Source organism: Astatotilapia calliptera, chromosome 6 (assembly GCF_900246225.1).
Source record: "Astatotilapia calliptera chromosome 6, fAstCal1.2, whole genome shotgun sequence".
Taxonomy (NCBI): Eukaryota; Metazoa; Chordata; class Actinopteri; order Cichliformes; family Cichlidae; genus Astatotilapia; species Astatotilapia calliptera.
Window position 1 is genome coordinate 30940009 of NC_039307.1, and position 24558 is coordinate 30964566.

At 39.8% G+C, this 24558-nt stretch overlaps 1 protein-coding gene across 1 annotated transcript; it reads right to left on the bottom strand.

The window, feature by feature from the left end:
- Positions 1-997: 997 nt before the first annotated feature.
- Positions 998-3097, bottom strand: LOC113023331 (piggyBac transposable element-derived protein 3-like). Its single transcript, XM_026169350.1, has 2 exons — positions 1725-3097; positions 998-1485 (listed from the first exon to the last, which is right to left on the bottom strand). Exons 1-2 carry the CDS (start codon positions 2591-2593, stop codon positions 1203-1205), a joined length of 1152 nt encoding a protein of 383 aa, XP_026025135.1. The 5' UTR covers positions 2594-3097; the 3' UTR covers positions 998-1202.
- Between the last annotated feature and the right edge of the window lie 21461 nt (positions 3098-24558).

Sequence of the window (24558 nt, forward strand, 5' to 3'; positions counted from 1 at the left end):
CCTGATATCATTTGTTGCGCATTTAAACCAACCAGTTGTTACACCGTCTGGTCTTTCTGTGCCATACAGCTCTCTCAGTTGACAACTTAAAATTAGGCGCTCCAGAATACACTTAAGTCCAGTTACTATTTGATTTGCTCTGGTGGTCTTAGGCCTCAGTAATACACTTCTAGAGTCCAATTAGCAGCCAGTCCAGTTGTACCAAAAGCCTCATTATTATTGTTCTGGTTGCAGATGCCCACAGTTTACGTGGAAGAAGTCAACTTGTCTGCAAAAACATTAACTACAAGAAAAAGTGCAACGTAAGCTTTTGGTTTTTACACCAGAATAAAAGTTGTGCCTTACCACTGAAACCGACACATTCCAAAAGGCAAAGATTGTTGTTTGAAGGTGAACGGCTTTAGCAATCAATTTCACAGTGACTGCCAGCGACCACTTGCAACGAGTAGGGAAATGTTCTCTTTTCTGTATTGACCAGTGTTTGTGACAGGGCCCTTAGGGTTCAATACACTACCCATGCAATACTACTTCAGATATTCTCTCTTGTCTCCTATCAACTCACAATCTATAAAGGGAAGAATATCTACACACAAGCAGCATCTCAGTTTCATACTCTCTATTAATTCAATCAGACATATATTTGTACTGCGACTGTACGAAGGTCAAGTATTTGCAACATCTGCACAGAAAATGCGACGTGTACTTTCTCAAGAGTTTGAGCACTTTCTGTTCGGTCCTTTCTACAAGATTCTCAGAATAAAGACACAGCTACAAAGACTGCTTCCCTTAGTGAATGCCTGTTAAAAACTTTCAGTCCACAAGGCTTCAAAATGAAGCGAAGGGGGTCAAAAACCTGGAGGCCCTCAAATGGCCACTTTATATGACTGGCAACAATTGTTGCCAGTAGTCACACAGCTTGTCACTAGGTCAAATGTCACCTAATAATAATAATAGAGAAGTAATAATAATAATATAATAAGAACAAATAATAATATAGTCATAATAAATAATAACAAAAAGGTGGAGCCTCAGGTTCCCCCTGTATAAAATTCAAAACATCAAACAATTTGAACTGATTTCTTTATTCTCAATTTTTTTATACTCAAAAACTCAACAAACATTTTTTTCTTAGAACCTCTAAAAACATATATACATATATAACATATTTCTTCCCATACATTCCATCATCTTTCATGCATGTTCTACTCAGTGTGGTACTTCTTGAAGCACTCCACATGTAGTGGCACATCACACTTTCCACACGCAAATGATGTGCGTCCGCCGCAGTTCTTGCATCGCTTGTACCTGCTACCAGTGTTGCAGGGCCAGTGGTTCAAATTATCAAACCTGGTGGCATCAGTTATCGCCACCGCCATTGAAGATCTTCTGCCCTGCCTACTTGGCTTTGTTCCATGGCGCAGGAGGAGGGTCTGGGCTACCAGCCTCTGGAAGGAGAGGAGATCCTTCTCCCCGCTTTTCCAGGACCTAAATGAATGACAAAACAAGCATGATAGATGCATGAATGTGCATCGTTTCATCCTTTCTACAACGTCATGCCCCATATGTAGAATGTTCTGTAAAAGCAATATCACACTTGAGTTTGTGATGTTGGTCTGGATATCATCACTGTTGCTCTTGTCGACCGAAGAGCACTAGCGATGACCTCGAGTCAAACATCACCAACTCGATTGTGATATCACTAAATAACATACAGCCTTGTGTACCTGTAATAGCACCAGCTGTTCACCATGGCACTGTTCAGGGCCCAGCTGAAGCATGGCCACCACCACTTCTTGGACCGGATGTTGACTCTGTAGCGGCTGACAAACTGGTCATGCAGGTCCACTCCTCCCATGTGTGTGTTGTAGTCCTGGATACACTTGGGCTGTCTGACCTTGTCCATAGTCCGCTTCTGTTTATTCCATCTCTTCGCCTCAGTTTCGGTGAACTCCCTCTCCATGTTCGACACCACGGTGACCACGCTGTTGTCATTCCACCTTACAATCAGCTTCTCTGCCTCAACCAGATACTCAGCATCTCCTCTGGGTGTCTTCTTGAAGGTCTGGGGTGCTGTGAAGGGAACGTTATGGAGCTGAGTTTGTCGCATCGTGCCACAGCTGCCATAGCCTCTCAGGGTCATCTCATCCACCAGGGACAGGGTTGTGAAGAGGTTGTCGTGGTAAAACTTGACTCCAGGTGGCACTTCAGCTTTCTCTGCCAGGCCAAGGCCAAGGCCAAGGCCAGCTTTGGCCGCAATTTTGATTTTTTTGAATTTCCTGTCTTGGTTCTTAGTTTTGTGGAGCATGGGCCCAACAATCTGACTGGTCACATTTTCATTTGTGCCACTGACCTTTCTAGTCTCCGTCTGACTCACTGAGGATGAGCACCCAGGATCATCATCGGGGGGATTTGGCAGCTGCATGTCCGAATTAGGTAGAAAGCCTTCACCTTTGAGTATTCTTGATGGGAGGCGGTTATGGTCACCAGTGGCCTCATCATCAGATTGGTCACTGTCACAGTCTGTGTCATGTGCGTGCATTTCTGACTCAGGCACAACTGTGATGTCCGCCACAGTTTCAGAGTCCTGCAGCATTGGCCAGGATCTCTGCTACGGTGTACCTAAGGAAAGGACAACATACATGTTAGCTAGCAAGCGAATTTTAGCTAGCAAGAAAATGATGTATGGTAATGTATAAAAATCCTATACACAGAGGCCTTGAATACCTGTGAATTTATTTAGCTAGGAATTATTCTAAAAGGACTAAAATGAGCCATTGTACATCATTCTACAATTTTAAATAAGTAAATTAGGAGCAATCCTGCAGACAGTGTTTTCCTTTAGTTAGCGACATGCTATGTGCCCACTGGCAACTTTTGTTGCCACTCACAGAAATAAGCCCATGAACAAAAAATATTTATCCTAGGTACAATTTTTTTGGGGAGGGTTACTCTAGAGACTTGAATGATTAAATAATTATAAATATGTTTGGGGGGAAAGTCATAAGAAATTTATGAAAATTACCTCTTTCCAGGATGATTTGCATCCGCCATGTCTTCAGCCAGAAAGAGCGGGAAGCAGATGATGTCATGCGATAGGAAGCACTTGGAAACGATTTTTTAAAATCAAAACCTTTGTCTAAGTTGTCTACTAGCATATAAGTGGAAAAAGTTGCATTAGTACCTTTGAGATTTTTTATTGTGAGTCGAAAATGACAGTGATAAACTTTGGCAACAATTGTTGCCAGTGGGGCAAAACGGGTAGTTCTTCCAAAAGTGTGTCCACCCTCGTAAACCGCCATACTAAAACATTTACGACTTTTAAGTATCTGTTAATATTTTTAGTGTATTCTTCCCTTGTGGTATAAATATTTTCTGATAATTTCCCAATTTAAACCCTTGACAGTGGCTGTATTATATTTAATACATGAGCTTTTGTGAGTTTTTTGAGAACTTTCCATCATTAGTTTGACTTCTTTACGTCCAGAAAACTTAAATAAATTCCAAAATACATTCTAATGCATCGGAGAATTGTAGAAATTTAGCAAATATGATGCTAATTAAAGTTCATACATAGGGTTAGGGTTTTTTTTCCAAGGTTCAGGCTCTCAGGGATTAAACAATTGTATTTTATTTCATCTAAAATGCCCCCAATGTACTCACTATGCAATAAAAAGATATTTGTAAAAAATATATCTTAATATTATCCACAGCAATGAAAAATTAAATAAATAAGTACGGAAAAAATCCCCTGCATGCTAAGATTCCATACTGAGGTAACCTGAGGAGTGATTACATATGACCCCTGCTGACTGGAACCACCTTTAATACGCCGCAGGGTTTTTTTCTGTGCCCTTTGAAGTGACCTCAGCAGGACTCAAGAGTTCAGGCTTCAGAACGTTCCCTTAGAAACTTGTAATTCACACTGAAGAAAGCACATTTCAGTGAAGCAGAGTGATGTGGACAATGGGCCCACAGTAACAATAAAGAGAAAATAAACACAATCTATGAGCTCAGATCAGGCAAAAAGCCATAAAAACCACCTTTGAAACCAAGGCTCGAGTCCTGCTCTATTAGCCTGCGCGATCTTTAAAGTATACTTCATAGCCTTCAGCCACACAAGAAAAGCTCCTTTTCAAAATGACACTGTTTTCTTTACAGCAGAGTTCAGTTATGTTAACAGAAATGTTCTGCAGTTCCACAGTCACAGCGTTTCTGCAAACCAGGCGTTTATGCCTATTTATCAGACCGCACACGCTGCTTTGTGGCTTGGGTGGAACATTCAAAAACGTGTCTTATCATCAGATTCTATTGTTAACTTCTGTTTCTTTGTTAATTACAATGTAAGAGGCTTATTGTTTGGTTTTTACATGTAAGAAGGAAAAACGTGAGTGTCTATGTGTGTGTTTGTGTGTGTCTGCCTGGTTGCATGCTTGCACATTCTGAAATACAAATCTATAGACAGTAATCAATTCATTTTATTCTGCGTGTTTCTTTGACGTATTGTTTCTATATCTTGGAGAAATGCGTTGTTTGGCAATTAGACTTCAGGGTAGTTATCGATTATCAGCTTCTCCTGATTTGTACTGCATACTGTGTATAGCCTATATAAACATCCTTTACTACAAACTCACACACACATACACAGTTATTGTAAGGAGTCTTTGAAACAGAAGTTCTGAGATAACAGCACCGCTGGTGAAATGATGCCGAAAAGTGACAGAGTTACAACAGTTAGTGCACACAGACACATTAGGAGAGATCGTTCTGTAGCATTCATAAAAAATCTTAATAGCAAACAAACCTAAATGTACAGCAATGTATGTTGGAACCATTACTGCTGAGATGTTTGCGGTTCAGAGTTATCGCTGTTGTTCCACAAGGGCAAATCTGCTCTCTAGTAAGGGTTTGCGTACAAGAATACAAAGGAACAACAACAATAGCGTCAACAATAAATCACAAAACTAATACAGAAAAAAGGAAACTTGTACCAAGTGAGCAAAGCTCTGAAGTGCAAGAGTAGTCCAAGTACCCAGACAGAGTGCAGTTTTCCATTAAACATACCAATATCACTTGGAATAAAAGAGACTGAAATGGTACCAGTGCCACTCGTGATGCAGAGCCACTAATGCTTTATATCTTTTTGAGGCATTTTGTCCATGTGAGAATCTAACATTACACAGTATTACAAAGGCGAGGTTTCATGAGAAGGAACTAATGGAGAGAATCTGTGGGCTGAATCGGCAGATCATTTGATTTATTCAGGCCTTGCACAGCAACTGATAACCAAATCTGTCTGTAGTAACGTTGCTGTGCCATTGAAACAAAGAATGGTACATCCTGTCAGGCCTCCTGATGACCTGTCTGTTAGGCTTGATCTGACTCTTCCCATTTTAACATTTTGTTCTTATTAAGAAAAGCAAAGACGTGACAGGAAATACAGCATATGGACAAAAGAACTAGTGTAGGTACCAAGTACCTACACATTACACCAACTTCTCAGCCATGGAAACCAATACCATGAAGCTCCCAGTGCACAGTTTTTGTGCTGATGTTAATGTCGGAGAAAATTTGGAGCGCTGCAGTTATTGAGTCAGCAGTGCGTTGGTGCATTTTTTGCACTACGTGTCTCAGCACTCATCAATCTCATCTGCAACTTTGCATGGTCTGCCATATTGTGACGAAGTCATTGTGGTTCATAAACTCTTCCACTTTGCAATAATCCCACTTACAGTTGTTTGTGGAATACTAGGAAGAAAGAAATTTCACAAACAGATTTTTTTCCAACAATGAAAACACTGAATACGCTGGACACAGGACAAGAGACTATCAAAATAAAACAGGAAACATGAGACACACCCTAAGACACAGCCTGATTGAACACAGGGAACAGAGGGAGCAAGAGACACGAGTGGGAAACAGATGACTCAATGTGGAGACAGAACTTCACATGCAAGATACACATGACAGACAACGCAGGGAGGCACAAAAGGGAATAGACTCAAAAGGAAAGTCAACAATACCAAATGAAAACATGAGAAACACAAAAACACTGTGTCAGAGGCCCAGTACTGTGACATTAAGCTGCGTTTATCTGCTGTTTCTTAGACTGTATTGTTTCAGATAGTGTATCTGTTGCTTAAAGGTCATCTATCAATCATAATCATACTTTAACTGCATAAGAAGGTGCTTTGGTTACTGTTACCATGTTTGCTTCCTACTGCTTGTGTTTAGAGAGGTGTGCTTCAGTGTGTCTCTCCTACAAACACACATCTCAGAGAACCGAAAGTATTAACTTTATAATATTAATGCAGACATAACCACCAATTACTTTTAAACTCAGTCTTTTAATAGTCTGCACCATCACTACTCATTCCTTAATATTCATTCCTCACAAGTCCTCGGGGGGAGCATTAGTAGCAGCAGATGTCCTGTGATTGTAATATCCAAGAAACTTTCAGAGGGATCAGTGATCCCTGTCTTGCTGCCATGGTGAAGGAATCCCAAGTGGCTCCAATGTACAAAACGGCTCCAACAACAATTTCAGCTCCTTCCAGAAGATCAGTTATTAAGACTCTCTTCACTGTTTGGCTCGCAAAAACACCAAAAAACATGCTGATCAGAAATGAGGCATATGCAGATAATGTAGGGTTTTCTTTTCATTTTCTTAACTTTAAAGGTACATTTTTCTGTAACAGTTTTTTTTCCCTACAGACCAGTACAACAGAGGTAAATGGAATTTATTTTGAGGCTCTCAAATTACTGAAAAACCTGATCAGGAATACCAAAGGCCTGGCTGTAATCCATTTTCAGTGGAACTGCTATGTACTTCAAACATCAATCCACTCACCTGCGTTAGATTGGCAGGAGAATGCATATCTAAACCTCGGCAAATAAAAGAGGAAAAAATCACTAAAGTCATAAATCTAAATGACTCAACCTTTTCAACCTAATCACCATGCTGGTTTCTAAGCACAAATCGCTTCATTCCTACGGTCTCTGTCCAGGTTATATCACTCCAGTGGCTATTCATAGAACATGTAGAAGGTTTTTTACTGTAGCCAGCCACACAAACACTTAGGTTTCTGCACTGGGTGACTTTTCTACCAAGTAAAAGGTTTGTGAAAGTTTCATCAGATGTCGAGTTTCTCCTTTAAACCATGTGTTTGATTTACGCTCAATTTGATCATTTTTGACAGAACAATTTAAAGATTATTTCCAAAGTATTTAGGACTAGAATGGAGGGTTTGCCTTTGATCTTTATATTTTGAGGCCCTTAAGACTTCAGCCCAATCACCTCTAAACAGATAACCACTTTTGCCTTTACATCGATCATCTGTGTATACACTCGACTCTCAGGATGTCATGTTTAGTCTGAAACTGAAAAAGATCGGTTACCGTCATGTGATACAGACAAAGGTCTGGAGACCACAAATGTTCAATCAGTTAGCAGTTAGCTAGTCCTACACACATATATCTCAGACAAGAAGTTTTTATCAATGTCCCTTTATTTGGAAAAGAAAGCTCTCTCATAACTCATTAAAGATGTCTTCTCTCCCACGCAGTCACCCATTTACATTTTCATCCTCTCCTCCAAATGAGACATTATGGAGGATTCCCAATGGTGAAGATTGTTTTTCCTGCAGACAAAACCACAACCAGCCATGTTTTGAATTTTTTATGCAATGTGGTGATAATCCAAACAGACACAAAGTAGGGGATTACCTCAACTGTATTCCTAATACCAAATTCAATCTCTTTCCACACACTTTCAGCTTTTTCACAAATATATGAAGAAAAGGGTCCCCCATCTCTTTTCCACTTCTCCAGCATATGTCATTAATTTTCATCTTGCCAGTTTACAGAGTCCCGAAACTACTATTGATTACTGTGCAAAGTATTAGCTGTCACTGCACTTCATGTCAGTAAGTATGAAAATATGTTTGTTTGTTTTTTGTTTCAAACAGTCCTGCCCTGAACAGTTTCATTTTCCTCATTTCCATCCTGTCAACTGTGGTGAGTTAGTCCCTCATATATTTTAATCAAGTTTTTATGACCCACCTCTGTGTAATATCTTCTGAAACAGAGCGTGAATTCCAGTGACACAAGGAAAGGTACATTTATTTAACAAAGTCAAAAACAGGTGTGAAATAGGCTGTGTCTATTAAACCTGTACTCACTTATAGAGAGAAATGAATATAAAATTCTGATTGCCTGACAGGAAAAAAAATACATTTTAAAGTGTGAAATTGACACAAAATGTGATCTATATCTTTGTGTATATGATAACATATTGTCCCTTTCTTATGGCACTCAACACCACTATGAAAGTCATTTATTACAGCTGGAAATCAATTAAACCACAGCACTGCCAATATACAAAGGTTGTACTGAGAGTAGGAGAAAACTGTCCTCAGTCACACCGTGGAAAACAGTGGTTGGAGACCACGGCATCACCAAAACTCTTGTGACCATGTGCCATCTGTTTCCTGTTGCTTTTTGAATAGTTGTGACTTTGGTGGGTCTGATATCAGTTCATAATTCAGTGGGGTCAAGTTGGCAATTTAATGCAATCTGTGATAAAATTGCAAATAACAATAAATAACATAGAATCACATCACAGTCCAGCCAGAACCTCAGAAATTTGAAAGACAAATTCAGAAATTCCTCCACAAGCAGTCATTTAATTGCTGCATGATGGCAGTTCAACTGCAGAATGATGCAGGTGCTCAACCACATTGTTTTTATACAGGAATAAAACTGGAGTTAGTTAGCAACCAACTGAATCATATCCTCTGCTGCAAACAGATGTGTCAGTGCAGACTGACTCAGACTGATAGCAACGTGTTGGAAGTCTGTCTGCATTTCTAAGTGAGACTGCAATTATTTGAAAAGCTTCAGTTTGCCTCAGAGTGATTGCAGCCGGTCCAAGACCGCAAGAGGTTTCCTCCCACTCGGTGAACTGTGCTGTCAAAGACAGTGGAACAGATGACCACAATAACAATGAATGTGTTGCTAAATAACTTAACGCTGCCTAAATGTGGGAGAGAGACACATGAATAATGTAACTTAGCTAACACAGTAGCCTAGGAAACCAGCAGTCACCTCAAAGACCAAACACCAAAGCTAATTTGGGCATTGTTACTGAAATAAACTCGGTCACTGCCTCCAGAGTAAGATTTTTAATCTGTCATTTTATCGAACTGTTGTTGGTATTGGTGATATCAGATTATTTGTAACAAAAATGTGATGAATGCTGGTTGGAGGGGTCCACTGTGGATTTTTGCTTAGAATCAGGTTGTAGGATCACCACTGGCCTAACTCTAACCAGGTAGTTTTCATGTTAAAGCTAACCAGACAGTGTCTTGATGTCTGCTCAATCATCCAGGTAAGTAAATCCCAAAAGGTTGATTCTGGTCATCTCACTGTTGATCAATGGTCATGACAATTTGCATATTAATGATCAAGGAACTGACCTCCCGGCCCATTATTCATTGTTCACTCAGTGGTCCTACTTTCAGTCATTGTGCAAATGTACTGTTGATAAAGTTGAGGAAACCTGCAGTCAGCTGAGACTGAAGATGAGTTGGATGAGTGACGAAACGTTTCTCCCACTGAAAACGCTACGTCCAGATGAACAGAATCAACTTTGGGGCATTAACCAGACAGTACAAACGTACATATAAAAGCGATACAAGAGGAAGAAAAAAAAGAGCACTTAGTGACTTACGGACCAAAACCTCCTGCTTCCTAATGTGGGCTTTGGCTCTTTCCAAAGGATAGAACTGTAACAGTGTTAATTTCATTGACTAATATTTTTGGGTCAATTTTTGCATTTGATGCCATGAAAAGGAAGCTTTTCCATCCATTCATTTTCAGCTGCTTATCCAGGTCTGGATCATGAGGGCAGCAGTCTGAGCAGAGATTCACAGACCTCCCTCTCCTCAGCTATCTCTTTCATCTATTCTGGGGGGACGTAGAGGCCAAGCCAGCCAAAGAGACATAACCTCTCCAGTGTGTCCTGGGTTTGCCCAGGGGTCTTCTCCCAGTGGGATATGAAACACCGCATGACACTTAAAACTGCATTTAATCATACATTCTTACAGTTCTTTTTTAAGTAAACTTTTAGCATTTGAGATGAAGGAGGGCAAATACATTTTGTCTCTGTAAAATTGTAAAACACAGCCCTACACTTGGTGACGGAGGTGTTTATTACATATAGATAACTAAGACATGTAACATGACAAAGCAAGCACTGTGCACCACTGCTGCCTATTAGGCTCATAATGTCCTATCCTTACATGCTTGATTGGTAGATAAAGGACATAACACTGGCAGTCCATCTTAGGATGGGCTACAGAATCATCAAATATCAAACGAACCGCAAGAGCTACAGGGATGAATTACATACTGCGTGAGGTTAACGAGAAAATGTTCGCGTTTCAGGAAATTGACCCTTTAGGTTCCATTTGCATCATGTCATAATGATCGAACATCAAATGGGTTTCAAGAAACGACGTTATTACCAGCACTCATCATCAGACATATGATAATTTCATTTTCCTGTGTGACACTGAACTACTTTCTTTTTTTTCTAACTTCACGGAGCACAGACTGGTACGCGTTCTCTAAAAAGCAAAGCCTGAGCAGCTCCACGGTTAGTTACTGCAGCCTGGCCTAAAAGACCTCTAACAATTTCATTCCTATTTCATTTTTCTATACTGACTGGAACTTCCTTTGACACGTTGACACTCAAAAGCACCCCATTTGCATATCTATCGAGAAGAAGCTCTCATCTCTCCCTCGCAATTTACAGAAATTCAAGGTTTTATTAGGCTCATCCCCTGCTATTCAGCTTCACATGTGGTACTGCACACGCTCCACTTCACAAACTGTTATGACGGCTGCTCTGAGGGTGGGCAGAAGCTACTGTGCCTTGTCTGTGGGCAAAAGGAAACCAAAATAGCATGTGACGATAAAGTATTGTATTTGAGCAGAGTTCTCTAGGAAAGTCTAATATTCAGCAGTTTCTTTATTCTCCAGGTAACACGTTGATAAATATTCCCGCTATTACAAGCCATGCTTTAATTATTACACAGTTGTACCTTGATTCATTTCCTGTTTTGCCAAATTGTTAATTATTGTTAGCGAACAGTTTGATGTGTTTCCAAAGAAGGATAAATGTCAAGGCTACAACAGCAGGCATTTAGGAGATCATATAAAAATTACATGATAATCCCAGAATGAAAGTTATGAATCATGAGCATATGAACTTTTCCAAAAATAATCATCATGTTTATTACCAGCTCCTGACCTGTGCTCGCTTGAAGCTCTCTCTTATTTAAATGCTTGTCTGCATGTACGACATGTCAAGAAGAAAGACAAAAACGGTGTGCATGCACACTAGAGCAAGCTGCCGTTAATGTCAACAAGAGGATATATGGTCTAGTTTTCACAGGGCAATAAGGGGAGGGGCTGCTGTGAGAAGAGATGCCCGGAATCTAGCATCTCATCTGGGAGGAAAAACAACTCACTCTGGGAGTTGTAAACCAACTGCACAGCTCGACTTCCACTCTCATGAACAAGGAGTGCACTGACTGCAGGGGGAATTTTTTATTTTTTTAAAGAAGGAGAAAAAACCCCACTCCCTGGGTGAATTTGTGTGTTTCCTCAAAGGCTACAGTTCAGCCTGCTCGATGCAAGCATGAGTGGTGTAATAATTAAGAGAGCCCTGGCCCTCAGCCTCGGTCAGTCTGTCTATTATTGGTTCAAGCTGAGAGTTATGTTTGTGCCAGTGGACTAGAATAAGCACTGATTTAATCAGCTTGGCCACAATTAATCATTTTGCTTTTCTGTGATTCATTAATTCACACCGATGTTTGCAAAATTAGGTCTAGGAAAGTCTCCAGGAGTGATTTGCAGTATTTCACACATGCGCCATCCTCCGGCCTTGAGAAAGCTTTTACAGTTTCCTGGTTAGACATTTTATTTTAAATCAACACACTAATGCATGGGTTTAATGCGATTGTCCTTATGCTTATGACTGCTTTTCATTTAGATTGTTCTATTTACTGAATTGCCTTAAAAACTCCTCTGCCATGTAAGGTCTTTTAACACCCACTAAAATTAAATCTGAAGGAAGCCAAACTTTTCCAGTTCTATCCACAAAACATTTGGATGCAGCGTATAAACTCCAAGCACACCCACAGAGATATTTTCACTGATTAGAGCTCTACTCAAAGTTGACTGGAAATAAAGTAAGATGTAAGTGAGGCCAGCAAACTCCATGTCACAATAAAACTGATACAGGTGTAACTGTTTAAGCTTAAACAATGTAGAACAGAAGGTGATGTCTGTCAAATACAGGCTTTCTTTTTTGCGTTACTACTGAATGTATGTATGTTTTCAGTCATGACGCAACACAACAAAACTATTATAAACAAAGCTGAAAAGGGATTTTTGATATAAAAACATCATAGAGTTGGCACAAAAAAAATCTGGTTACATTTGAAGAAATATAGGAGGACAGGTTTTTAAAAAGCCCCAAATTACACCATTGTTACCACATGTTCATGATAGATGATGATAGAACCAAGAACCAAACACATTTTCTTTCATTCTGATACATCTAGTTCTGTATATCTACTTCACTCTTTGCCTCAATGACTTTCTAACATTACAACTTTCACTAGACTAGCATATCGTATCCATTTACATTTACCTGCAGTTAACCACAGTGACAAAGCAAAGCCGTGTTTCTTTGCTGTGTCCCCATCACAAATTCTTCAAACTGTACACCAGCAAACATTGAATACCCATCAACTGATTGTTTGTTTTGGGGTTTTTTGGATGTCTAATTCTGGCTGAAATATAGTTCCAAAAACAATGTTAAACTCTAGAAAGAGAACATTTCAAGAACTGTTTTCAACAAACCCTTTACTGATTACAATAAGGCAAAGAAACCCACAAACAGATTTTTGATCTATATTCCTCTGACAGTCTGATTCTATTCTGTAGGGAATAGAGTCAGTGTCCATTAATTTCCGTTTTTGTAGTCAGACCATGACCAGAACTTTGCCAGCCACATTTGGGACCTAACTTTCACAATGCCTGCTGTCTTAAATTTGCTATTGATGACTCTAGACGTGATGAAAATGAGAGTTCAAAAGCACATGGCAAAAAGTTAATTGTTGCTGGTGGGTGTTGTGAAACAGTGGACAGAGATGGTGGATGTTTGCATCAAGGATTCAGTCTAGGTTACACCCCTAGAAGCAGCCGAAAGCAGCTCAGTGTTCGGTGACAATGCTATATTACTTTTTAAAGTCTCTTATTCAGTCTCGTCAAATAAAATGCTGCACAATGTTTAAGCACTGCTTAAAATAAGATGAATGAAATTGATTGGAGACGTTACTGACAGACCGTCATAGCATTGTGGCAGAAAATTTGCATGCCCATCCAGGCGTGATGTTTCCGTGTTTCCATCACTGTCAGACTACCGGCAACTACAACAGAGTCCTCTGACTTGAATGATTGGCGACTGTACCCTCAGCTTTAACGAGAGTGTTTCAAACTAGAGGCAGGCATTGGGCAAAAGTGCTGCGTGCTGATGCAAATACAAGGCTTCAATTACACTCCTTTGTGTAAACACTGATTGTGACTGTTATTATGTTTAAAGGATCATATTGGAGTTTTGTTTTTTTCAGTCTATAATAAGGTTTTATAATTTTATGAGGATAGACAGACCGAATTGCAGACAGTGACTACGGGAGCATTTATTACAGATACATTTTGCTATTCTGCAATTATGAGGCACTGGGTTTTGCAGATGAGTGGGCAAGCAGGTAAGTAATCCAGTGATTCTGAATAAAAGTCCAATTACCTCCAAATGCACATTGTGGGAATCTAGCTGACTAGCAAGCAGTGAGACAGTACACTGGAGCTTCCTGGAGAAGGAGACAAGAGCAGGAGAAAAGTGAATTCAAACTAGGCTGCGGTGTTGTTAGCACTGAGATAGCTGAATGATCTGGTAAAAGTGAAGAAGAGAAGCCAATACTGCGTCCATCTCAAGATCACAGACAGTCTTGGGATTCAGGGTATGCAGTTAGTTTAATCCGTAGCCTTGTCACTACGTTTATCCTACACATGGCCCTTTTAAATATATTTCATTAATTTCTGATTAGAAATTATGGTCGTTTACTTGAGCAGCACGGGTGTTAAGCAGTAATCCAAGAAGCAGTGAGTCAAATAATGCATTCACTGGAAGAGAAGGAAAAGATCTGCTTTGAAGCAAATAGCAGACTCAAAGAAAACACATAAAATGTCTTGCAATTACAAAAACTGAGAGAGAGAAAAAGTGAAAAGGAGCAGATAAATGAGACATGCTGGTGTTACAGCAGTTGTTCACACACACAGAGAAACACACATGTGCACATTTGTCACCAGAAGATAATTTTCTTCTATTTTCATGGTTTATTAGATGGTAAATTTGACACTATATATCACATTACATATTTCTGACAGTGTTTATAATGAGTTAATGCTGAACCGCAGCACTCAGATATAGATAAGAGTTACTTTTTGCTTTTTGCTCTACATTTGGGGACTGTACGGTATTTAAGAGTGTGTGTGCATGTTTGTGTGTGTGTGTGTGTGTGTGCATGCACGCATCTGTGTTAGATGCTAGTAAAACACAATCTCATTTCCTGCTTGTTTCAGGGCTGCATGTCGAAGCCAGAGTGTGTCCAATGTCAGCTTACAGAACATAATCAGTCCTTCTGTTGTGTAATAAACTGTTTACATGTACAAATATATTATTTACATGCAAATTATTTAATATATATTCATGCAAAAGGAAGCTCAAAGAGTAAACTACAAAAAATAACACTGTAGCTGCCCATGAAAAGCGAAACATAAATGTGTTTCTGTGTTAAATGTGTACACTGTTAAAAATTAGCAAATGAGAATAGCTTGAAAACTCCATATGATCCTCCTCATGTTCTCCTTTCGCCCTCTTTTTTCATTTTTCATTTCTTTATCGCTGCTTCTCTCTGCCTTCAAGGCTGAACTCAAGCTACCTCAGAATCCTCCCTCAACACAAGGCCATGCAAGATTAACAGTGTGTGTGTGTGTGTGTGTGTGTGTGTGTGTGTGTGTGTGTGTGTGTGTGTGTGTGTGTGTGTGTGTGTGTGTGTGTGTGTGTTTACCATAAATTCTCCTCTTTCCTCCCCATGTTTCCCCCCACATAGAACTAGATAGATGAGGTTATTTGTAAGTACTCTACACTGACAAAAACTGCTTTTATCTGCTCTGTGCTGGAAATGATAAAACAGGTCTCAGGATAAAAAAAAACATATCATGAAAGATGATGCGTTTTATTTATTTATTTATTATTTATAGGTTGAATGCGCTATGTGACTACTCCTCTTTAATCATTTTGCCTCTTTACCATTGTCTTATAGAATACCAATAGCAAGCTATAAGTGGAGACACCATGATGCCATAGTTTTCAAAATCTTGAACTATTCCTTTAAGGAGATCCACTGTGAAAACACATCTACAGTCCCCCCCTTGCTGCCTTCATGAGACATAAGAAGGAAGTAGCATTCAGGTGCTGATAATAAAATAGGCTTGATTAAATGGATGTGCAAGCAAGTGTGAACACCTTAAAAAAGCAGTACCTGAGTGCACAATCTTCCCATGAAAAAAGAAAAAAGAAATCCAAATCTACATCTCAGATTCTACAGCCCTTCATACAAGTACAATTATCAGAATCAGAACACTTTATTAATCCCTGAGGAAATAATGTGGTTAATTACTCCAGCTAACAAGACTAAATTAAATGATACAATATATTACAAAGTTACAAACTATAACAAAATAGCTATAATAAATACAAATAGCTCTAATAATAAATATCTGAGTATAATACACAAAACTAAATATACATGGTTAAACATTTAGGTGCCCGTCTTATCATACTGTATACTCTGTAGAGGATGTGCAGAAACTAAGGGTGTGCAACTAGTGCAGTCTGTAGTTGTTCTTTACATGGAGAAATTGTACAGTGAGATAGCCACATGCGGATCAATTTATTGATTCTGTTGGCATTCGCAGCAATCAACCTGCTGCCCCAGCATGCAACAGCATAGAGGAAAGCAATGATACCACAGACATGTAGAATATCCGGAGCATTGTCCAACATACAGTTATGTATATTTGGACACAAGTTTTACTTTTTTTTACCTGTTTACTGAAACATATTCCAATTATAGTCATATGATGAACATGGACATAACGTGTCGACACCCAGCTTTCATTTGAGGGTATCCACACTCAAATTAGATGAAGGCTTTAGGAGTTTCAGCTCCTTAACACGTGCCCCCTCTTTTTAAATGGATCAAAAGTAATTGGACTCAAAGGCTATTTAATGGGCAGGTGTAAGCTATTCTTTAGCTATGTCATTATCAATTAAGCAAATAAAAGGCCTGGAGTTGATTTGAGGTGTGGTGATTGCACTTGGAAGATTTTGCTGTGAACAGACAACATGTGGTTAAAGAAGCTCTCCATGCAGGTGACACAAGACATCCTTAAGTTGTGAAAAAGGAAAAAAAAATACCTGAGAAACTGATAATATATTAGGAGTCGCAAAATCTACAAAAGGGAAGAAAGCACTGGTAAACTCAGCAACGCAAAAAGACCTGGACATTCACGGAAGACAACAGTGGTGGATGATCGCAGAATCATTTCCACGGTAAAGAGAAACCCCTTCACAACAACCAGCAAGTGAACAGCACTCTCCAGGGAGTAGGTGTATCGATATCCAAGTCTACCATAAAGAGAAGACTGCATGAAAGTAAATACAGAGAGTTCACTGCAAGGTGGAAGCCATAAGCCTCAAGAACAGAAAGGCTAGATTGGACTTCTAAAAAAAAGCCAGCAGAGTTCTGAAAAAACAGTCTTTGGACAGATAAAACCAAGATCAACGTCCACCAGAATGATGGTAAGAAAAAAGTATGGAGAAGGTGTGGAACAGCTCATGATCCAAAGCATACCATATCATCTGTAAAACACAGCAGAGGCAGTGTGATGGCTCGGCCATGCATGGCTGCCAGTAGCACTGGAACACTAGTGTTTACTGATGATGTGACACAGGACAGAAGCAGCTGAATGAAGTCTGAGGTGTTCGTAGACATACTTTCTGCTCAAATCCAGCTAAATGCAGTCAAACTGACTGGGTGGCCTTTTTATAGTATACATGCACAATGACCCAAAACATACAGCCAAAGCAACCCAGGAGTTTATTAAGGCAAAGAAGTGGAATATTCTTCAATGGCCAAGTCAGTCAACTGATCTTAACCCAACTAAGCATGCATTTCACGTGTTGAGGACTAAACGTCAGACAGAAAGGCCCACAACCAAACTGCAACGGAAAGCTGCTGCAGTAAAGGCCTGGCAGAGCATTAAGAAAAAGGGAACTCAGCATCTGGTGACCTTCATGAGTTCAAGACTTCAGGCTGTCATTACCAGCAAAGGGTTTTCAACCAAGTATTAGAAATGAACATTTTATTCTCAGTTATTTAATTTGTCCAATTATTTTTGAGCCCGTGAAATGGAGAGATTGTATTAAAAATGCTTTAGTTCCTGACATTTTTAAGTATTCTTTTGTTCAGAATTAAAGCTGAAAGTCTGCACTTCAACTGCATCTGAGTTGATTATTTTAAATTCATTGTGATAACGCAGAGAACCAAAATTAGAAAAATGTTGTCTCTGTCCAAATATTTATGGACCTAATTGTGTGTTAAAAGACCTCAAAATAGACCTGAGAATAGAGACAGCTCTGGCTGGATTGAAACAGAGGTCACTGTTTTCCTGGTCCACAGTCATTTCTTAGGTCTTTAGTTAGAAAAAGACTGCACAAGTATGGGTTACTTTTAGTGACTGCCAGGTCAAAGTTTCGTCTCTCTAAAAAGAATGTGGTCGCACAGTGAGATTTCTGGTGCAGTGTAGATCAACAAGCGGAGGTTTTTGGCCATAATGAACAGCGCCATGTTTGGTGAAAATCAAACAGACACAAACATCTTATACCAACGGTCAAGCACGACAGTGAAGGGGTGATGATTTGGGCTTGTTTTGGTTTCCACCAGACATTTGAGTCGACTTTGAACCCCTTTATATACAAAGTATAGAAAATCTGTCTGACAGCTAAAGCTTGGCCGAAATTGGGTCGTGCAGCAACAGCAGCAAATCTACAACCGGATGGCTGTAAAGAAAATAATCAAGATGTTGCAACGGTCCAGTCAAAGTCCAGACATCAATTTGATTGAAATGCTGTGGTGGAATTTCAAGAGAGCTGTGCATAAATGAACACTTGCAACTCTCAGTGAACCAAAGTGGTGCTGTAAACAAGAGCAGGCCCAGATGACTCCATAACAATGTGAGAGACATACGGAAAAATTATTACTTCAAGGTATTGCTGCTAAAGGTGGTTCTACAAGCTACTGAACCATAGGATATATTTAGTCTCTCACAGGAAAATTTTTTCACATGACTGCTGATAGGTTTGTAGCTTAAACCTATTCGCTGGAACTTTGAAGACAATTTAATTACACAGCAAAAGCAAGACACGAGTAGGCAAAGTTCTTTATGTTTCCTGTGCACGGGAGAGAACTGGACAAACGCCGTTCCTTCGCTTGACCCCAGTTTCTCTCATCTGCTCCCCCGTAACACTGCTCTTTTATTGAGGTCACATGAGTATACATAGGTTCATTAACATACAACGTATACATACACACAAAGAGCACCTTGCCTGTGCGTTGTGTAAGTATGTGTGGCTGTGTGTGTGTGTGTGGGGGGGGGGGGGGGTGTCAATGTGTGACCCCATAAAGACTTCTCTAAACCTGCTGGTCTGGAAGTCCAGCAGTTCAAGGGACTTAGACTAAAACAGATATAGCTACGTTTATCCTACCATAAAACAATAAGAGAAGGTACGACCTCTTCCATGCTCCCAGGATGTAAGTGTGAATGCCAGAACATTCTGGAATGCACACAAAGTCTTTGCAGACTATTAAGGATCAACCCTCTATCAACATGACATTGATTATACAACTCTAAGCATATATGAGTAGATATTGCTAAGCATAAATGACAATCAACAATACAAATCTAACAACTGCAGTTGATGACGTTAATATGATTAGTGGTGATTGAAAAATATGAATTAAAGTGTATCAGCATAAATATTCTCACTATTAATGCATGAAGGCGTCAGAAAAGCTTTGTGGTTGTTGCTATGCATCACAAATTCAGTTGGCAGAAGGACAAATCTGTCTGGTGCTGTTAAGTCCTATGACAAAGGCATCCACAACGGGACCTCTATACATCATGCTGAAAATATATGATTCAGGCTTTGGCTGAGCATCTGTTGGGCAGTAACAGAGAAATATGGCACTTTGGACAGTGCAGATGGGAGTTCAAAGAGAAAAGTAAAAAAGTAGGATCATACTAAATAAATGCTGAAAGTGGGGGATTGGTAAACGGGTGAGAACAGAGATAGAGAAAAGGTGAGATAGAAGAGATTGAGGAGGAAAGGAAAGGACACAGATGTAACGTTTAAAAGAAGAGACTTTTGAATCAACGCATTTCACACCATGTTTGAAAAATTCATGGGCAGACTGTGAACTAGCAATCTCGCACATAATTATTTTATTCCAATCTCTGTGGCTTATATCACCACTGTGATGATAAGCACTCATTGATTTGGTGTTCTTTTACTACAGATGATTTGTGCAGTCATACAGCATCCTAGCTGCCTTGAGCTCTTTCCTTTCTTTTTTGAAAGATAATGTTTTAGATCCTTCTCTATTTTCTTTCCTTCCTTTACCTGTGAATCACTCAGGAGTGGGAGATGTTTTCTTTAAAACATAGTTCAATTTTTCTACACACAAAAATGAATAAAAGTACTAGAAGTAAAGTTACATAACTTTACATAGTTAAATAATAATCGTAATGTTGACAATGATGTCCAGGAAGCCTGTGCAGTTTTCAGCTGCCCTAAAGGACAGACTGTGAGGTTGTTCATAAAGAATGGCACTGTCTGAGACTGAGAATACAATCAGGAACAGCTTTGTTCCCAATGACAAAAGCTTTTGTTTAACTTTTGTTTAGTTAACAGAGGTCAGCCTCAGTGTGACATGTTTGCAGCTTCTTTTTTTCTTTCAGTTGCTCCCTTTAAGGACCACCACAGGAGCTCATTTGCCTCCATCTCAGTCACACCAGCCCTCTCCATGTCTAACTTTGCTTCCAAACTTGAGCAGTCCCTCTGATGTGCTCATTTCTAATCTCAGTCATTCTGGTCACTTTCAATAAACATCTTAACATCTTCATCTCAGCCAACCTCCAACTCAGTCTCTTGTCTTTTTGTCAGTCCACTGTCTCCAAACCATGTCTAAGCAGATCTATGTTCTATTTTGTAAACCCTTTATTTTCACTTTTGTGTGACATGTATACAGCTGACTAACTTAAAATTGTGAAGCAGCTAGCAGCAAGTTAACAATTTAATGCTGCTTAAGCCTCAGTAACACAGAGACGCAAACTCTGGCAAACTCGTAGGTAAAAACTATGTACTCCCAGACCAGTTAGTGAGTGAGTGCAGCCCCACGTGATCCGCGTTAACTCGCTAACGGAGATTTGCCGCGTTAATGCGGTTATGGTGTTAACATCATTTTAGCAAGATTAACACCGACAGCACTACTTTAAAGACAAATGTCTTTGCTTCCAAGCGTTTACAGAAAAGTCTGCATCTTTCGGACTATAGACAACAGCAACCTGCATTGCTTTAGCAAACTATGCAATTGCAAGAATTTTTGTTGTTGTTATGATATGTCATTGGATGTCAACAACTGCAAATGATGAGTGTGTCTGAGGTTGATTGAAGCCCTACAATTGTAGAATCTCTGGTGGGGTAAGTAATCTTTCAAATGTAGTAAATGCTTTTCCTGTATCGAACTTTTTGTTGTTCGTGCTTTTCTTTTACTTTTCCTGTTTCTTTTTCTTGCTTTCTCGCTCTGCGCCTTCACCCTTTTCTGTCATGTTCTACCTCTTCATTTTCCTTGGTCTGGTTTGTGTGCCTGTGGGTGGGCAGACTTTACAGCTCCTGAGACGTCTTTCTGCAGGCATGCCTTCCCACTGGTTCCCAGTGGATGATCCTGCCTGGCACACCTGCTCTCCAACAGCTCATCACCCACCTGTGTATTTAAGGACTCAGTCATCCACTCTTCATTGCATCATGCACCTTCAGTAGCAGTAACATGTTCAGACTCAGCTTACTTTCTTGCAAATGTGTTTTTTGTGCTTTGTGTTCTCTCATTTCCTGTCCTAGACTCTCCTTGGTGTTTGAATCTCCAGCCAATTGCCTGACAGCTCCTTTTGGAGCAAATCTCCTCTGGATTCGCTGTGGAAAAATCTTTCTTAGAAAAATCGTGATTGTACACTTTCCACCTTGTTCTTTATCACCATGTCAATTCCCAGAAAATTCACCTCATCCATTTCTTATCTCCTTTTGTGAAACAAACTGTTAAACTCTCATTTAGCTCTACCAGTTCTGCATTCATCAACAACTAAATTTTGTTTGAGCAATGTTTATGAAAGTCACACAGGATAATGACAAATAATTCAAATGATTGTGTAAACTGAAGAAACTTGAATGTTAATTGTTATAGAAGCATCTGTTCTCTATTTGAATTCATACTGATAATATAAGATTACAGTCGATTAAATCTAACGTTGAATCAGTCTGTTGGGTTTTTACCGGTGAGAGCTGCTCCACACAGTTTACACAATCTCTTTTTTCCTTGACATCAGATGTCAAATGTGCCAAATGTGTCCAAATGTTCACTGAACTATTTAGTAAATGTCTGTGCATGTCTAACCTTACTGCATGTCTCTCCACAACATTTTTATCTGTTTTTATTTGTTGATGAATGTGTTGGTACATTTCGTCACAATTCAACATGTATTCGTTTTTATTTTGTTATCATTTGTTATCAAAATAAACCTTTTAGATGAAAACTATGATTAATGAATCATTAATGAATCAGTGAAGTTAGCACTGGTTCACACACGGCCTACAGCAGTTTTGCCCTTTAGGGCTTAAAAACCCAAGTGGAGTTTGAGGCCTCCATAACAGTTTTCTGTGGGCGACCCATAGTGGGTTTGTGCATAGAAAATCATATAGGAGCCCCAAAGTGCAAAACTGCTGTGGGCCCTGTGTGAGCACACCCATGTTAAATAAGTGTGGGTTTTCCCCAACCCACACAGCCTCACCCCTACCCACTGTGGGCTCACATGGGCATGTTTGCTGGCACATTATTCATAATAAGGAAACGCCATATATTTTATTACACTGTAAGAAATATGAGGCTGAGAGAAAGTAAACTAACTCAAAACCTCAGTAAGATGAAAGATAAAATATATTATTGATGTAGTCCAAAAGAACTGAAGAAGTGAAGCTAGAAACTGGATGTTCAAAAGTATTCTGCAAGAAAAAGCATGCCCCCACACTTTTATTTCTTCCAGATTTAATTACCGTAGTGCACTTTGAATCTGGAATAAGTCATTAAGTTATCAACAAGCTATAATTAACTCAAAATGCTGCTGCCAGGCCTCTAACACATTACACCAGCCCTTGCACCCTTTCACTTGTTACCAATGTTCCCTCTAAGCTGCACGCGTGCGCAATTGCGCACTGCTGGCACAGCCTCTGCACACAGAAAATCTGCGTTGCGCACAAAAAAATCTAACCTGAACTGCAATTAAAATTAAAACTTTAAAAATTCTGTTTTGCAGTGTTAGTCAGTAAGTGACAGGCTGCTACCATATGGGATTAGAACGATGCCACCTTATCCCATAGTCCAGCCAATGATGCGATTCACATTCGTACATACTCAGCTAATTGACATCGTTGACAGGCTATGACAGCATCCTTATGTGCCGACACCGGTGTTTTAGCAAGCAAAGCGGCGTGGCTGATGTGGAGTGAAGCTATGTTAATGACAACGTGTAGCCTACAACCATTGGAGATGTGAGCAGGACAGATGGAACAATTGACGGAAAAAGTGTGGACTTTATGCCACTTTTTAAATTGTGTTGATAGACCACGTAAAACCAGAGTTATGATAAAAATATGCAATGTTTGGTTTTCTTCCCAAATACTATTGTTGTCTATTGTACATCATTAACAGTAAAACAGCATTTCATAAGGAAAGCGCTCTCCGACTGTGAGCAAAAACAAAAAAAAAACAAAAAAACCCCACCCTTTTCTATTGGTCGAAAAATGTACCATGTGGACCAATCAAAAAATGATATGGCAACATGGCATTTAGTTATTGGGGGGCGGGGGGAGTTAGGAGCAGCGGTGTTTTGAGATGTGAGAGATTTGCGACGTTTAGTTCAACTCTTGTGTAGTTAGTGTGTAGTGTAGTCAATAGTTTTTTAGTGTGTGTCAGAACAATGAGGCGACTGCTGAATGTTACAGGTGTTACAGGAGTGATACATCTCCTGCTGTCAGGCCTGCAGGTGTCAGGCTGTTGATCTCTTTTATCCCATAGTGGCTGGCGTGACCACAGTGCACACGTCTAATGTTGCTCACAGTGGTCCAAGGGACCGCTCAGAGAGTTTGTGTGTTCGCTCAGACGCATGAAAAATTAGAGGGAACATTGCTTGTTACCTATTAGATGTTATTGCTCATTTTTAAAGCGCTATATGATCAGGCTCCTGCCCACATCTGTAAGCAGCGTATTTTCAAGATCTTCCGTCAAGGCCATGGCGGTGATCTCAAAGATTCGTCTGATCACTAAAGGTGGTCACTCCTTTGCAGTTCAAGCCGCAAAGCAATAGAACCTAAAGATCTCTGACAGGCAAAATCTGTAGCCTCTTTTAAATCTCTTCTTTAAGCTTATAAACGTATATAACTTGAGTGCTTATGTACGGTGGCCCCCAGAGACAAAGCACGTACAAACTCCAAAACACTTGCAAACTCCAAAACACTTGCAAACTCAAAAACACATGCAAATTCCAAAACACAACGGAAGTGCTCCAGGACGCTAGGGGCAGTGTTGAGCTCGATTTGCAAAATAAACGGCAAGTTTGTCTGTATGGGACGGTCTAGTCTCCGTCGCGCTTCCCAGGTTGCCTAGCAACCATGATACTAACTGCTGGAAACATGTCATACAACTTTGTTTGACAGAAATGAGGGAGAACATATTTTGTTCATTTGTTTGTTTGTTTCTACAAGAGCTTTGTGTGATTTGATAAGTATCTGACGCTGAGACCACAGGACAGTAAAACATGATTTTTGGGCTTCATTTCTGTAAAATGGCCTGCATTTGTATGGTAAATGGCCTGCATTTGTATAGCGCTTTTCTAGTCCATAGGACCCCAAAGCGCTTTACACTACATTCAGTCATTCACACACACATTCACACACTGGCGATAGCAAGCTACATTGTAGCCACAGCTGCCCTGGGGCGCACTGACAGAGGCGAGGCTGCCAGACACAGGTGCCAC

Bases quoted from the DNA above. Each gene is read 5' to 3' on its own strand.
- LOC113023331 (XM_026169350.1), bottom strand. From the start codon at position 2,593: ATGCTGCAGGACTCTGAAACTGTGGCGGACATCACAGTTGTGCCTGAG. The intron at 1,486-1,724 runs GTACACAAGGCT...TCATTCATTTAG, and splicing joins AACAGCTGGTGCTATTACAG to GTCCTGGAAAAGCGGGGAGA.